This window comes from Cottoperca gobio, chromosome 11 (assembly GCF_900634415.1).
Source record: "Cottoperca gobio chromosome 11, fCotGob3.1, whole genome shotgun sequence".
NCBI lineage: Eukaryota > Metazoa > Chordata > Actinopteri > Perciformes > Bovichtidae > Cottoperca > Cottoperca gobio.
Window position 1 is genome coordinate 10838253 of NC_041365.1, and position 17164 is coordinate 10855416.

General features: G+C 37.3%; 2 protein-coding genes across 2 annotated transcripts; one reads left to right on the forward strand and one right to left on the reverse strand.

The window, feature by feature from the left end:
* Window positions 1-2665: 2665 nt before the first annotated feature.
* mrps21 (mitochondrial ribosomal protein S21) lies at window positions 2666-4809 on the reverse strand. Its single transcript, XM_029443177.1, has 2 exons — window positions 4670-4809; window positions 2666-3180 (listed from the first exon to the last, which is right to left on the reverse strand). Exons 1-2 carry the CDS (start codon window positions 4750-4752, stop codon window positions 3000-3002), a joined length of 264 nt encoding a protein of 87 aa, XP_029299037.1. The 5' UTR covers window positions 4753-4809; the 3' UTR covers window positions 2666-2999.
* A 2663-nt stretch (window positions 4810-7472) lies between these two features.
* crabp2b (cellular retinoic acid binding protein 2, b) lies at window positions 7473-11750 on the forward strand. The gene is made up of 4 exons (XM_029443258.1): window positions 7473-7753; window positions 10433-10611; window positions 10916-11032; window positions 11392-11750. The coding sequence occupies exons 1-4, from the start codon at window positions 7666-7668 to the stop codon at window positions 11440-11442; spliced, it is 435 nt and encodes a 144-aa protein (XP_029299118.1). The 5' UTR covers window positions 7473-7665; the 3' UTR covers window positions 11443-11750.
* The last annotated feature ends 5414 nt before the right edge of the window (window positions 11751-17164 follow it).

Below are 17164 nucleotides of genomic sequence, written 5' to 3' on the forward strand. Positions count from 1 at the left end.
CACAGCGGACGCTACACGTGCAGGGTAGGTAGAGAGCAGCGATTGGCTGAAGGGCGTTCACTCTTTTCCCTCATTGGCTCAGAGGTCTGACCAATCAGTAGCCTTCGCAGCACCGGTTGGCTTGTATATCCGTAGATCTCACCGCACCTCTCACTGCAGCACGTGTGGGTGGTGTGGCTGCTGGAGAAAACGAGACTAACAGCCAGCACGCGGCAGACACAGCATGTGCTTGAAATTTTGGTATGCATTGCAAATCAGGTCACATTTGGCCTTAACAGTTTAGTTACAATACTTATGGGAAAAATAATAAATGAATTACATGTCAGGCTGCTGGAAGTATTTATTTCATAAATCCCACTCCTCTTTCAATTTTGTTATGTTTTTTGTTAGTATAAAGCGGTTATCCTTGTTTTAGCAGTTTGGCTGTTTACTGTGTATGTATGAAAAACCTTGGCCATTAAAGCTGATTCTGAGTATGTTTGTGTTAACCTTAATGTAAAGTTGTCCTCTATTTCTCAAAAAAAGGAGACAGGCTATATGTGTAAACATACAGATACTGCATTAAAAATTGACACAGTATAAAACAGTTGTAGCGGTCAACAATCAGCGGTCAGATTTATCTGTACAATTTAACAATACTTAAATATATGGCCATCCTTCTAGTACACATTCTCCAAAATTATCATAAAAGTCATGTCATTTTGATAAAGTGCATCTGTTAGGTTTAACAGTTATGGGCATTTATAATACACTTATAAGGAATAGTGTGCACCTTCAGCAAATTGAGCCAAATGAGACTTTGTTTTTGTTTGTGCCGAAGAAGCTGCAGAGAAGACTATGAGATTATGAGATGTGGCATCATAGGCCTATTAGAGCCAGACACAGAACACTTGGGACACAGTCTTACGCAGTTACATAATACAATTGCTATATACTGAAGAGTGAATCACTTATTTTGTTGCATGCACAATTAGGTTACCATTACCTGCAGGAGGCTGTGGCAATTACTTGATTAGCTGTTTACAAAGCTGCTTACAACCAAAAGGCAAATATTTGTTATGATCATGATAATAATTATGAATGATAATTTGTTTTATTAGTTTAGGGAACAAGTAAGAGGTACTGACGAGGCTGTCAAACATCTGTGGAGAGTGGCAAGAAACACATTTATAGTTCAAACAATACTGTTGAATTTTCATTGCTAGTTTTGACAAAATGACTTAATTAAAGTTGAACAGGACTCCCAAGAGCCCGTTGAGTTTCCAAGTCTTACTGGGTCACCATGCATATCAGCAGATTAGTGATCTTCTTTTTATTGTACATTGTTTGTCATTTTTGCCAGGAGCTCTATGAAAATGAGCTTGATGCATGCTCCTGATTTATGAATCAGGACATTCAGTTCTAGATCTTTTTGATCGCAAAAGAGATATGGTATAGATACGATCACCACGCAAACAGCATTAGACAATACTGTGTCAGGTGGTTGAGAATCCACACAAACAATAGTGGCAAATACTAACAGCTCTTTATGCAGAAGTGTGAAAATCTGAAGGCTGGTTCTATCATTTCTTCTTCTGTTAGAAAGCTTTTGATGTGGGTATTTTGATGCAAAATAAAGTACAAGCAAGCTCAGTTGATATTGTTTTAGATAATATCTGTAAGAGAATAATTCTAAGCTAGTTATTATCAAGCCTTGGAGCATATGGCATATATCCCTTTACTTTTTGCAGTGGTACTTAGTACTTAGTTTGTCTAAATGTACCAAATGTAACAATATGTATAGGGAAGACAGAACTGTGGCCCAGGTTCTAACCAGGTGTGATCAGGTTAAGTTGACAGGTGGCTTAATAAATGAATATTTAAAGCAGTCACATGTTTGTACACTGTGGTTGTTGTTTGTCATTGATAAGGAAGTGGCAGTGTATTTTTTAATGTGCATCTTGGGAAGGTGCCAGCAAAAACATTTGCACGTGTCACAATCATATTACTGAACATTGACACTGACTGCACAACAAATGTACAGTATATTACATACAGTAGACGGCTCAAGTGAAGCAGATTTCAAACCTTGTGTGCCCTCTTTACTGATAAAAACCTCCTGACGACACTTATATTAACAGACAGAATGAACTATTTAATTACAGATGTGCGCAGCCAATGTGTTTCACTTACGGGAGTTTGTGGGAGGTGGCCAACATAAATCAATTCACGCCACACTGTGCAGTAGTGACCTTGAATTAATTAACAGTGATGCTGATGCTGCTGACCTGAGACTACATTCCCACAAAAGCGTCCCCCGCATTGTTTGAGTTTTCTGCAGCAAATGAGGTCAGATCTAGGTACTTAAGTACATAGCTTTTATTTAGTAACATCGATAAGTCAATCAACAGAGAAACAATCGGCAACTATTTTGATAATCGATTAATCTTTAAAGTAATTTTTAAATATGGAGATTTCCTGCGTTTCTGTTTTATATAATTAAATTGAATATCGTTGGGGTTTTGTACTAATAAAACAAGGAACGATTATCAAGAAATACTTGTCAGATTAATCTATAATGAAAATAACTGTTGGTTGTTGCCTTACTTATGTGGGCAAAATATCGATTAATGCCGTATACTTGACAAAAGTAGATACCCAACTTAAGATTTTAGGAAATGTCACATATTTATTAGCTTTTTTATTAGCAAGATTGTGTGGGAAGATTCAAAACACAGAATGTCATAAATTGTCAATAACCGGCTCATTACAACCAAGAAGTACACCACTGCACTTTTAATGAAACATTTTGTGGAGAAAAATAACTCCAAAGTTGACTTGACAATGAATTCACGTCTTCAAACGTTTTCTTTCTTTGACTTTTAAACAATGAAAGACACTTCTCTCAGTATTTTCAAATCCATTTAGATCAGAGTGACATTGTGTTGGTCTTCGATTGCTTCTTCCACTTTGCGCAACACGTCCATAGATAACGTCATGATTCATCATACTCCATTTCACTAGCAGCCAAGCCAGGGATCTTCTCTGTTTTTCATGGAGACAAAGGCAACTTTCCTGTGCATTTCTGTTTGGTAGATCCGCCTGCAGCTCTCATAGTTCTTTCGCCGACGCTCGACGCAGGGCTTCTCGAAGAAGCGCTTGCGATTCACTGTTTCAATAATCCCATCCTTACTCAGGAGCCTGGAGTAAGTAGAGAAAACATGTGAATAGCTGAAACTTGGGGTTGCAATCAAGTCACTAACAGGTAAATGGAAATAGCAATACAAGTGACACTGGCAGACCACTTACAACTGAAAATGAAAAGTAGTGCGGCAGAAAACATTTAATTCATGTAATACTTGCATTACTCTAGGGCTGTAACTAACTTCATAATTATTTTCATAAATCGTTTATTATGCCAATTAATTGATAGATTAATCAATTAATTGTTAGGTCTATAAAATGTCAGACAATAGAGAAAAATGTCAAACCCAGTTTCTAAAAGTCAAAGTTCTTTAAATATCTTGTTTTGTCAGTCTAAAACTCAAAGAGTTTCTGTTTAATATGGTATAAAACAGAAAATATTACCTTGAAGTATGGATTTATGGATATTTCTTAAGTTAGGTTTGCACATGTTCTCTACAACACAAGAAAGCATCAAGACTGCTTACATCGACCAATACTTTACAGTACTTGTAATTATCATTATTTTAAATAGATTATTTAAACTGTACCTGGGTATTGGGTTTGAATCAAAATACACATTAATAAATCCAATCACCAGATATGGTTTGTGTGCAGTATTTGTTTTTCTATAATAATAATAATAATAATAATAATAATAATAATAATAATAATAATCATCATTATACAGTAGGTCAAACAAATGTCATATTTTGCAATGTCAAGAACTCATCTGGTTGGACAAGCATAACAACCCCAATAACCTTCTAGTAAAAGGAAATAATTATCAACCGATGTCAATTTCTAAATTTGGCTCGGGATTAATAAAGTATCTATCTATCTATCAATTTAATCTCAAAAGGACATCAAGTCTGATGTTATTTCATCCTTCTTATTTTGTGACAGTGTTAATGAAAATAAAAGCAGGCTTTGAACATTTCTTAGTAATGTCTATAATGAAATTAAAATTGTATCCAATGAAAATAAGTTAATATGGACATGAATGATAATTTCTTTTTTTTTATATAATAATGAGCTTCTTCAATTATTTCACGTGCTGGTTCATTTACATATTTTAGAAAATATATTCATATGATTATTTATTTCATAATGCCTTAAAAAAATGTAAACACTGAATGTTTACAAACACATTATGCTGCATGAAAAATAGTATTATTTTTACTCCAGTTTCAATTTGAGATTCTTATTCTCAGTCGATGAATGTACACAATGTTATAATATTGCCAGAAATAGCGATTAAGACGCAGCAGACTTTAAACCCTTTTAATTTAGTGTTGGCGTTATCTTATTTACCTCTTTATGGATCTAACGAAATCCCTAAAACTATCAAAACATCAAAATGACCGTAAACCGTGACACCACTGCGCAGGCGCAGCTCTGTGACATTGAGCGGAAAGCTAACATTAAGTTAGCTAACATTAGCTTCTCGTCCCCTACATAACAGCAACCTTTATAATATATTTCATCTTAAAATCATGAGTTTAACCTGGTTAAAGTCTTGTACGCCCACTCAACGTCGCCGTCTTTGACCATCAGTGTCCGCGAAACGAACCGAAGGTGCCTCGACATGATGAGACCGGTGCTTGCTTAACACCCAACCGGCTGGAACCATGCAACTACAAGAGGTTCCGGATACAAGAAACTCTTAAATCAACGCTAGGTGACGCTTTTCCCCATTCTCGTGAATGGATATTGTCGTTTTAGAGTTTACCCTTTTCCAATTCTATATGTTTAGCAGCAAATGCCTTTAAAATCAACAATACAATTGTATCATATCCACATATATTTGTAGTAACATTTCTGTATATATATTTAGTATCCTACCCTTCAGGCATTTATAATTCAGACACATGTAGGAATGTTTTGATCTATGCTTGGTATATGTGCACATACATCCTTTAAATTATTCAGTGTATTTTTACTAGACCTTATGATTTCCTGAGTACCATCATTTTACATTGTTTGGTAGGCCTATACATTGAAATATTCGGTCACATTGTTGGTTAAAAAGTCGAGGACAGGGCTGCCCCCAAGTAACGCACCACAGACGGGCCCCATGTACGAAGGCTGATTCCTTAGCAGCGTTCCCTCTCCACAGCACAGGGAGCAACAACAGTTATTGTAGTTTATATAAAGGGAGATTGCTTTCAGGGGAATCACAGATTAATGATACTACATCCGCTGTCATAGCAACAGGGACAGCGGTGTCCAGTGTTATCCTTTCATCAGGGCCATTCTCCTCTTCTTCTTCTCATCCCTGAGCTGCTGTTGTCCTCTGTGTGTTCTCAGTCTGAGGTCAGCCAGCGGTGAATGCTGGCCTGGATGGTATGTCTAATTTGCATTCAAAGGTGCTTTTAATGTTTCCCTTCTCTGTATAAAATACACGGTGAGGTTGATTCCCTTGTTGTTGTAACTCTATAGGGTACAGTAGCTACATGGTGCCACAGGGAGGAATGCTTGAGACAAACCTGCGCTGATAACATCATGCCTCCTTTTGTTAGGTGAATGCACTGCATCATGTTTCCAGAGGTATCCCTTTTGATCCACACCTGATGAAATATTCTTGGCAGTGTGTGTGCGCATGTGTGGGAGAAAGAAAGAACAGAAAGAGAGTCAATAACATAAAGAAAATTAAGTTTGCACTAAGAGGCTCTGCCAAAAAATGGTAATCCATATGGGGTGCTATTATGAAATACATCTCCCTGACAGTACTTGAGGGGAATTTAAAAAATGTTTACTCATCTATTTTTAACTTGCAAAACCAGGACATCGGAAAAATATATTGAGGCCATGATTTACAAAATTACAAACCAGATATAATTCATTACCTTACTTTAATTAAATTGTTTCTACGTTTTGACAGTGCACAAGGCCAAGTTATTCATTCCTGCCACCAGCTGCTTCAGACATTTGTCCTTGTGGTTGTAGATATTTATGGATAGAGTAGCTATGTTGGACATTCTGTTGCTATAACAACATCTACTGGCACAGTTGAAGTTTACCTGACGTTGTTACATACATCATTGTGTCACATGTGACCACAGACAGTATACTTTTATATACAGTCTATGGATGTGACCAAGCAAATATTGTCAAGCATCTTTATCCATCCTCTGATTTAACTATTATCCGTGGCACTCCACTTCTCATAGCTCTTTTGAGGTTAGCAAGATTGTGTGAGTTGTTTGAGGTATTATTTTTTAACGCTAACCAAGCTAGCCATTCTCATAGCTTCCTGAAGCTAATGTGTTGCTAACATAACATTCGAGCCTCGGTAACAATTAAATTACTGTTGGAATATCTTTCATGTAGTTTTACTTTTGTGAGTGTATGTTTACTAGATGAATTACTATTTTTTCCTGGCATGAAGAACAATGTAACAAATTGCATCTCTTACGTATCTCTTCTTTTTTTTGTAACCTCTATCGTTGAGTCTGTTGTGTTTTATAATAATGCTCATTATTGCTTCCAGTATGTGTTCAGCGCTCCGCAGGACAGAATAATATTTATTTAGTTATACAACATCTAATTTCCTTGTTTCTTTTATTCTCTTTTTTTCACATTTTGATTATATATTATATTATTATTTATATATATATATATATATATATATACAGGACATTATAACCCCTGAATGTCCTGAATTACCAGCTAGGCCAATTTAGACTCGAATGTAAATTTAAATTTGAGAGAAATAGATGGCGGGTCAGTTCCAACTCCCTTGGGGTGTAAACAGTGTTTGTTTACAAAAATAACATGTAGCCCTGAAGAGATGTCACCCAATTCAGATAAAGACAGTAATGTTGGGTAAATGAGTATGTGCTATTCAATTATAATGAATAAACTAGACTGATGTGTCTCTTCTCACTCAAATGTTAAAATTAAGTGAAAATGCTGATGGCACCTTCCTGGATGGATGCCTCCAGCTGTAAGTCTTATCTTTTTTTGCTCTTTCATTACCAGCGTTACAACCCCCCACTCTGAACACATTAACCCTGATATCTGATTTCACATTCCAGATCTAGGAACACATGGCTTCAGGTTAGTATGAAAAGTTTCATCCTATTTCATTTAATTGCTCACTTATTTATGCTGCCTATCACTTCTTACTTCTTGTCAAATAATTGGGACTATACTAAATTGGCATCCACCTGAAAAACAAAACAATTAACACTTAATATCTGCTGCACATCAGCATCAAAGGACTTACTGGAAGTGCATTTTCCAGCTCGTGTCCAAATCTTTCACCATGCTGACAGAGGTGGAGGGTACAGTCAGATTCAGGGGGAAAGTCCCTCCCTGTCAGCGGCCTCTGTATTGGCTGGAGCAGCATCAGATGCAGGCGAGCTGTCAGCCAATCAATGGAGGCGCAGATGCAGGCAGCGGAGACTGCTTTACAAGCCGGTTAACGGAGGGGGACAGACAGACAGACAGAGAACCGGAGAGTCTGCAGTCAGAATCGGCGTCTAATCTGCAAAAATCATGGAAATGGAGAAGAAAACCACAGATTTCTCAGGAAAATGGAAAATGAAGACTTCGGAAAATTTCGAGGAACTTTTGAAAGCTCTGGGTAAGAAATTAATTTGAGGCATTTTATAAAGCAGATTATTTATTTAATTTGTTTAAACATCCCCAATAAATTTGTTTATGTGCAGAGGTGTAGCGTAGACCCACTCAGATATTTTACATAAATGAAAGTCTTAATTCCACAGTGTAGAAATACTCTGTTACAAGAAAAAGTCTTGCATTCAAAAAATTTAAGTAAAAGTATTAGCATCAAAATATACCAAAAGCACTAAGTAGCAAGTACTCATTCTGGTCAAAGGCCCATTTCAGAAATATATAGGCCTATTATATTATTGGATTATAATTATTGATGCATTAATGTGTTTCTTACTTTAATGTTGCAGCTGGTAAAGGAGGAGTTTATATTTTATAAACTGCAGGGTAGCTTGTGAATTACACCAAGGGATCAACAAACTTTATCTTAACCTATAATGATACGTGATACATTATTTATTGATTAGATTTTCTATTATTATCTGAATCCGTAAGGTAACTAAATTGACAAATAAATGTGTTGGAGTAAAAGGTACAGTATTTGCCTCTGAACTGTAGTGGAGTATAAGTATGAAGTAGCTGGAAATGAGAAAGTAGATTACCAGTAGGCTACCTCAAAATTGTACTCAAGTACAGTATATTTGTAAATGTACTTAGTTGCTGTCCATCACTGTTTATCTGTCCTAAAAAGATTTCCAACACAAGACAGGGTTGCATCCCGTTTTTTTTCCATCTTTAGATGAACATGCTTTACATGCAAAATGCAGTTTAGAGTCAAGCATCATATTGTTATCTGGTTTATCATCAACCATTCTGCTCCATTGTTAAAATGCAAAAGGGAAAGGGAAGCATCTCCTGCACAAAGACCTGTCAATCATGTTGTCAGTTGCATTATCTACTGGAAATCCACTTGGCTTAGAGGTCAACTGGAGAACCAAAGTGGTCTGAAGTGGCTCTCTGTGGTTAAATTGGTTTGCTCCAGTCCTGTTAACCTGTGTCCATGGGAATATTGGTCTTGTTAAGCTATACGAGTCAGTATGGACTCCAGTTATAAGAGAACGCAGGACAGCGAGAGGTCAGGTGAGGGCCAGCCAGTGGCATCCATTAAAAATCTGGAGACAAATAGCCTGTGGAGGAATGTTAGATTAGACTCATCTGAAGCAGGGTCCTCCTCATGCGGTTGTAATTAGAGCCAGAGTAAACGGAACTAAGCCTTGACATGGGCCCCAGCAGCCAGCCGGATCTGAGTCTGACTTTCCTTCACTGCCTTGGGCCTCCCTGACCCAATCTAGGGCTGTGTGTGTGTGTGTGTGTGTGTGTGTGTGTGTGTGTGTGTGTGTGTGTGTGTGTGTGTGTTGCCTCCTTTAGTACCACTCCATGAGCAAGTATGGTCTTAACTGAATCAGATTTGTGGGGTAGTCTTGATCTTTTCTGTAGGCAGTCCAGTATAATGTAAAAGGATCAACAGACAGTTTACATTTGTTTTACATTTCTAAAATATCACCTCACATCTCTACTGACCCAGAACCAACTCATGGATGAATAATGATCCTACCAGGCTCCTGGGCCCAAGGGGTGAGGGCACCAGGTCCGGAGCGGCTGTTTGAAACGACTGATAACATTGCTTGTTGGGGCGCCCCAGGAGCTCACCTGGTAGAGCGGGTGACCCATATACTAAGGCCTTCTGCAGCAGCCCGGTTTTGAAACCAACCTGTGTCCCTTTGCTGCATGTTGTCCCCCCTCTCTCCCCCTTTCCGGTCTATCTTCAGTTATACTATGATTAATGGCAACAACAAAAAAAGTCCCCCAAAAAAAAACAAAGCAAGAAAAAACATTACTTGTTGGATAGTCAATCAAAAGACCACAAAGAGACAGACAATTATGCAAAACAACAACAAAGAAACACAAAAACTACGACAGACACATAACGAGCATACAAAGACACACAAAGAATCGCAAAACTACTACAAACAGAAACATAACAACGACATGTAAAATACAGCTACACATTTTTATCACTTACAGACCATACCTGTGGTTTTGCATGTTGAAATCTGAAGCATGCCATAAATTCTTTGATTAATTTCCTTGGTTTTAGTTAATCAAAGTACAACTACAGCTAAACAAAGTCAGCGTGTAGAGACTTGAAAACAAAAAACGAATCACAATGAACATTTCATTGCCTTTTCTTTTCATCAAAATGATGTTATTATTATTTGGCAATGCAGCAGCACAGACTGCTATGTAAACTTTGAGGCTGCCAAAAACAATTGCATTCATAACCTTTGTTGTGGGACCGTCAAACTGAGAAGACAAATATTAAGCAAACACAGACATTGTGAAAAGGATGACATACATTTGGATGTTACTTGTGTAATAAAGACTGCAGTGTGTCCCTGCTCGCAGCTGCGTCACCACGCAGCTATAATGCAACATTGTCAAAAGAAGGAGCTTAAAGATTCAATTTGATGGAATTAATTTCATGCTATACTGAATGAACTCAGTGCTAAAAGTAAGAAATCAGAGTACAAACGTATAATATGCCCTGGATGAAGTTTGGTTGTTTGAGCTATAAACATTAAAAACCACTGGTATGCTCCTTATATTCTTTGCACTCATCACAAACAAACACTGGCAATGTTTTCACCACAGCTGACCGTTTGAAATGATCCTTTTTTTGTGTGAACAGGTGTGAATGTGTTCCTGAGGAAGATTGCAGTGACAGCGGCCTCCAGCCCGGCAGTGGAAATCACCCAGCAAGATGAGAGTCTGTCCATCAAGACATCCACCAGCGTCCGTACCACCCATGTCTCCTTCACCGTGGGTCAGTCCTTCAATGAGACCACAGTGGATGGACGTCCCTGCACGGTACACATTCCTGTATAATGTCAATGCATGCATAGCAGCATCTAGATAGCCACAGTTATGCACAGATGGAAATCATTTCGGTGCAACTCCAGAGTGAGTCCTGGTGATACTACATGGATCTGTTCTTCATCTCTTCATGCTGAGTGAGTGGTGAAGGACATACTTCCTGACAGACAAATGAATCGACATGCAGCGATCAACACACTTAGCTCCAGTTATGTTGAAAAATACAAACTTTGCAATAACTTTATGGAGTCCAAAGCACATAAATGATTCATAGTTTTCTTCTTATGAATCCCTGCAGAGTTTTCCTAAGTGGGAAACCGACAGCAAGATCAACTGTGAACAGACTTTACAGAAAGGCGATGGGCCGAAGACGGCGTGGACCCGAGAGGTGACCAACGATGGAGAACTGATACTGGTAATTATTTTATGTACAGCACCAATACACAACTTTATAGAGAAGTGTATCAGATTTTTTAAAAAGAGAGCTTTACAAAATATATTTTTAAATAACACCCTTCATAAAGGGGTTGATTGAGAAATGCTTTACTCATGTTTTATATAGATCATTTATAAGAACAACTTTTAGGTCTCCAGGTAGTAAAATAGATCAAATAAGTCTACAGCCTTGCTAGCAGCTTTGTGAGCTACTTAAATTATACTACACATTTAGTTTTCCTGCTTTTTACCATTAGTTACCGCTTATAACCCATTTATAATGTGTGTGCCCTGATAGAAAAAGTAAAAACTCTTCCCTGTTGTTGCTGTTTTTTTCAGACAATGACTGCAGGGGATGTTGTCTGCACCAGAGTTTATGAGAGGGAATGAGGAAATGTTTTCACCGTCATGCAATACTCCTGTTTTGTGCCTCATGCATGGTTTACATTTACTCGCCTTGTTTTCTTCTTCTTCGTATTTCACCCAGCCAGACAGATGTTGGGAAGATCTCAAACAGTGCACTGTGTAGAAAAAGCCTTCAGTTTCCATCAATGTATGTTGGCACAGTAGTTGCTTTTATAACACCAAAGCTGAACTTGCTCTTTATGTATCTTATAGAAATGTCACACATTCCTTTTCTAAAAGCTGTGTCTAAATCCTTTTTCAATATGTTAATAAACTGTTTTATATGGAAGTACCATTTGATGATTCCTTTCCAAACACTCGTTCTTTATGTTGCCTCCTCCCATTCCCCTGCCGACCGTCTGCATATCATTTTACATCATTGTCCGCCATTCGTATTCTCCTGATTATTCCACACCCGTTCCCCTCCTCCATCTTTCCATTTGCAGTCGAGTACCTTCTCCTCTGTGTGCTCTTGTGTCATCATAGCTCACTACAATATGTACTCAATTATCTTTAAAAACTCCCAAAGACAATTCATATTTGATAAACTCTGCTTTGAGGGACGTTTGGCAAAGACAAGAGGGAGTAAGGGAGCGGAAAGGAAAATGAGAGGGGGAAAGAGAGAGAGTGGTCATGAGAAAGTTATTTCTTAGCATCGGGAGAGGTTATACTTTGTATGTTCCCCTCTCCAGCTGTACCTACTTACAGAATGAGCTCAATAAAAAATCCCCCACCCCTTTTGCTTTGCACCCAGGTACAAACTGTTAAGTGGTTTTCTCTTTTAAAAACTAACCAGTAAAATACTGAAAACAGAAAGAGAGCTGAAAATAATGGATTACCAGTATTTACAGTCCCTACAGTCTGAGGCGGACTTCACCTTGCTGTGAAAAATGGACCTTGAAGGTCTCTCAGGCACTTCCTGAGGAGAGTGCTGCTGCGGTTCACAGTCTGGCAGTGATGGTTTTTCCAGTTTTTTTTAACAGTGTGAAGGCAAGCGCCCCTCTGAAGTGCTTTCCAGTTTATACACAGTGTTGAGCAAGCCGCGGGAGGACTGGGCCTTGTCCAGGATGAACGTTCTCAATAGCCTCTGTGGGTAAATTCACTCAAGTAAAAGTACCGATACAACAATGAAAACATTTTCTATTAAAAGTAAAAGTCCTGCATTTAATGTTTTCTTACAGAATTCCTTTTAGCAGAATTTAATTAAAATCATTTGTTTCAACTATTTCATTGTTAGATTGTCAACACTGCTGCATGATGCATCATTGTAGCAGCTTGAGGTGCAGCTAGTTTGAACTACTTTACATACATTTAGGTAATCTTGTCCAGTGGTTCCCAATCTAGGGGTTGGACCCCTAAACGATCACAAGGTAAATCTGAAGGGTCATGAGGTAATTATCGGGGCAGGAAAGAAGAAAAAAAAGGTTCTGCCACACAAAATTGGATTAATTTTTTTTATATAGGAAAATTTGTACATTTATTTAAATGAAACCATGTGAGAGGTTTAGATGGGAAATGCCTCTTTGGTGGAACAAACCCGACCTGCTTTTTTGTGAGGTTTCACAAGACAAAAACGTTGGGAACCATTGGTTTAAAGGGATAGTTTGGGACTTCTGAAGTGGGGTTGTATGAGGTACTTATCTATAGTCAGTGCATTACCTACAGTAGATGGCGGTCGGCACGCCCCCAGTATGGAGAAACAGACAGGAGTATCGGCAAAGGTGAACATTTGTTTTAGGTGGCTAAACTACAGAGAGAGCACTCGTCCACAGCAGTACATTGCTTTGCTGCTGTGCTGGTACTCCTGTCTGTCGGGCTCAAGCCGACCCGAACTATCCTTTTAATTGTTAATCATATATTGTATTTTATACACTAGTTATATGTCTTTATTTATAAAATCTTAATCTGTAAAATAACTTGTAACGACAGCTGGCAAATAAATGCAGTGCGGTAAAAAGTAGCAGAAAACAAAAATGCAGAAGTAAGAGTGGATTAACTGTACTGTATCAATGATCTGCATATAAAGTTTTTGTCTGCGTGAAAGAAAGTATGCATGGCTTGCACAACTACAGACATCATTTTTCGTGCTTTTATGTCTCCCAGGCAGAAAGTATGTTTTCAATGGCCTCAGTGAAAACCCATGTTATTGTGTAAGCACTCATCTAAACCGCAGCGCTTTAACTGCACTCTGGAGGAGATGGAAAGTTCCCTGCTATTTGCTTAATAAGAAAATTGGCACTGCACACACACACACATCCAAATACATGAAATGCCTGATTCTGTCTAAATGACCCCTTTGACTTATAGTTGTTATAGCCTCATAGGAGCAGGCTAAACCACACGGTCCCTCCTTGTTAGCCGGGTCCTTTTCCACACTCAACTGTCAGTCAGTTCATTCCTCAGGCAGTGATGTCATGGAGCCTTTCATTGCTCGATGGACTGAGGAATGCTGTGGTTTTAGGACAGGGAGACACCCAGAGTCCAGCGCTTGAATCGGGTCCATCTGGACCAATCATGACATGGCAATTAGAGAAAATGATGAGTCACAGGAGTCAGCTGACAGACACACGCATAAACACAAATGACGCGGAGTCTGTGAGCAGGTTCAGTCAACACAACAGTTGATCTAAAGACACTTTCATCTCTAATTTGGCTGCTCATTCTTTGCTATTCATGTCATCTATTTCCAAGCATCTACATGTGATCACTGCTTCTTCATGGGTGTCCATATAAAAATGTTGTAATTAATTAAACTTTCAGTGGCAGTAATTTAAGCCGGACCAACCAAAACAGAAGTTCCACTTTCACCGTTGGACGTTAACTTTGGCCGTAACTAAGGTTTATTTTCATCATCAATTCATCTGCTGATCAGTAGTGGAAAGTAACTAAGTACATTGACTCAAGTACTGTACTTAAGTACAACTTTTACTTTTGATATTTTAAGTATATTTTTGATGTCAATACATTTGTGCTTTTACTTAGGTAACATTTTGAATGCAAAGCTTTTTTTTCTGTTATTATCGTTGACATTTTTATTACTATTATTATTATTATTATTATTATTATTATTATTATTATTATTATTATTATTATTATTATTATTAGCTTATATTTCTACACTGTGGTATTGCTACTTTTACTTAAGTAAAATATCTAAGTGCTTCTTCAACCACTGCTTCTGATTATGTTTTTACTTAATTAATCGTATGGTCTCCACATTTTTTTATTTACAGTTGCATAAAAGCAGCAAATGCTCACATTGATGAAGTTGGATCAAGCTAATTATGTAATTAATCTGTTGCCAAGATACTCGATTAATTGACCATTTGTTTCATCTCTGAAAGACTTTGCTTTTTGTTTTCCCATAAGTAAAAACAAACGCTTACATACATCAGTGGTTCTCAACCTTTTTGACTCTTAACCTCTTAAAAACAAACATCTGTAATCGTTGGACCTCTTGTCACAAGTTGCATACGTGAGCTCTCAGCTTTTTTACTTTTTGGATTGCTTTAAAGGCCTGAAAAGGTAAAACATTCAAGTGGAGAGCCTAAGGTTTCCAGAGATGCCAACTATGTCAAGCTGAATTTTAGAGAAATGCATTTAAAATGATGCAGAACATTTCCATTTTATAAAAGGGTGCAGCCATAAAAAAAAAAATACGCCGATTTTTCCAACCTTAAAGCTTCTTGAAGGGGAAATTAAAGAATACTGGAAGCAAAGTCGCTTGTGATCTTGTGACCCCTTAAGGCGGTCCTGACTCCCACTGATGTACATTATATTTCCATAATGCCCAACTCCTATTTATACATATATATTTATTGTTAATAAATGTGTGCCTATACGTGCATAAATAGCAGTAGCTCTGTTCATCAATAAGATGGTCCAGAAACGGTTAATGTACAGTATGAACAGGAGTGTGCGAGTACTGTATGTGTGCGTGACAGTCTGACCTATGTAATGAAATCATATGACTACCCCTGTCGACTGCCCTAACCCATGTGACCCCATGTGACTTGTAGGAGAAGAGAATGAAAAGAGACCAGGCTGAATTGTACAAGGGCATTAGGCCATGATGTTAGTATAAACTAAAGGTGTAATCCTTTCTGCTGTTGCTCAATAGGTGACTGCAAGTGTCATATATGAGCAGTACAAAGAGAAACCTATGAAAATGTCCTTTAGGAAATGCACCCTTCGTACAAGCACAGACCAAAAACAACTCTAGGAAACTCACATGGAATAAATTCCATAAAAATAACAAGCAACAATGATACAAGAGGGATTTTTGATGTTAAAGTGCATGTGTCCAATGTAATAAATAAATCACATTTTTGTTTGTTTTACTGCACCTGAACAGTTACCTGAGGTTCAAAATCCCACATTCCTCCTGAATCACAGTCAGCTGAGACAAAGAGAAGTGACGTAAACTATTCCTTCAAGACACAAGAGTGACATCTACTGGAAGAGGAAGAACGTTTCTTTTTAAAACAACAAAACATGAATATTAACCAACAGTTACATAAACACCAGGCAAAGAATGAGATCAAACAGACATATATGTTTAGCCTCCAGCAAAATGTTAAGAGTGGAGTTAGGTGCCCAAATTAGGATTTGCATATTGAGTTTTTGTCAAAATTATTAGGTTTATAATTCACTGTGAGTTTAGTTGCCATTGTATGCTAAAAAGCCAATCAATGACAAATCTACACTGCACATTTGAGCAGTAAATCAATCAAATGCAAGATGTATATTTAATATGAATCATTTTAATTAGGATAATTTTAATTGTATAAGATAATTGTTTTAACTTTTTTCTTCTTTTTTATGTTATTAACCCTTTAACCCCTGTCTTATTTATACTATTATTGTTTGTATTTCTATATTTTTAGAATACATAAAAAAACTAAATTATGATAATTATTTTTTGCGTATTTTAATTGGTTTTTGAAATTGTGTTTTTAATTCCTAATACATCAAAATATCACAGCAAACTACAACTAAGACAGGACAAGCAAAATAAACGACAATAGAGACAAAAGGAATATAACAAAGATAGAGTGTTATCATCATATTATATAAACTAAATAACCCCAAAAAAATATACATAACGTATAGCAGACTACATCACATTATATATATATTTTTTATTTTTTTTATTAATCTTTAGCACATCAGGTTACTGTAACAAAAAGGGCCTCATATTTTCATGAAGGCCTAGATATCTAGACATCAGCTATTATTTTCATTAATTGATTCCCGAACAGAGGTGTCAAACAGGCGGCCCGGGGGCCAAAACCGGCCCGCCAAAGGGTCCAATCCAGCCCGCGGGATGACTTTGCAAAGTGTACAAATTAGTTGTTTTGATCATAAAGTAAAATACTATATTGTTCAGTTCCAGATACCTGTGACGAAATGTTTTGTGCCTTTGTAGATACAATGTGATCTATAAGTTTTAATGCACATGTGTAAATGATAAACTGAGGCATAATAATGTTGATATTGCATCTTCTTTTCTTTTGGCCCCTGAACTAAAAGGAGTTTGACACCCCTGGCCTAATAGCTCTCCATCTTTAGTTATCAAGTGTTTATAGAACCTGTAATACATGTTATACTGCACCAACAGATCTGGTGGGCATTCAGACCATATGAATTAATTGTATTACATTCTTCATTAATTTTATTTTTTTTACCTTTTTTTATTTGTTGACAG

Bases quoted from the DNA above. Each gene is read 5' to 3' on its own strand.
- mrps21 (XM_029443177.1), bottom strand. From the start codon at position 4,752: ATGTCGAGGCACCTTCGGTTCGTTTCGCGGACACTGATGGTCAAAGAC. The intron at 3,181-4,669 runs GTTAAACTCATG...TACTTACTCCAG, and splicing joins GCGTACAAGACTTTAACCAG to GCTCCTGAGTAAGGATGGGA.
- crabp2b (XM_029443258.1), top strand. From the start codon at position 7,666: ATGGAAATGGAGAAGAAAACCACAGATTTCTCAGGAAAATGGAAAATG. The intron at 10,612-10,915 runs GTACACATTCCT...GAATCCCTGCAG, and splicing joins TGGATGGACGTCCCTGCACG to AGTTTTCCTAAGTGGGAAAC. The intron at 11,033-11,391 runs GTAATTATTTTA...TGTTTTTTTCAG, and splicing joins ACGATGGAGAACTGATACTG to ACAATGACTGCAGGGGATGT.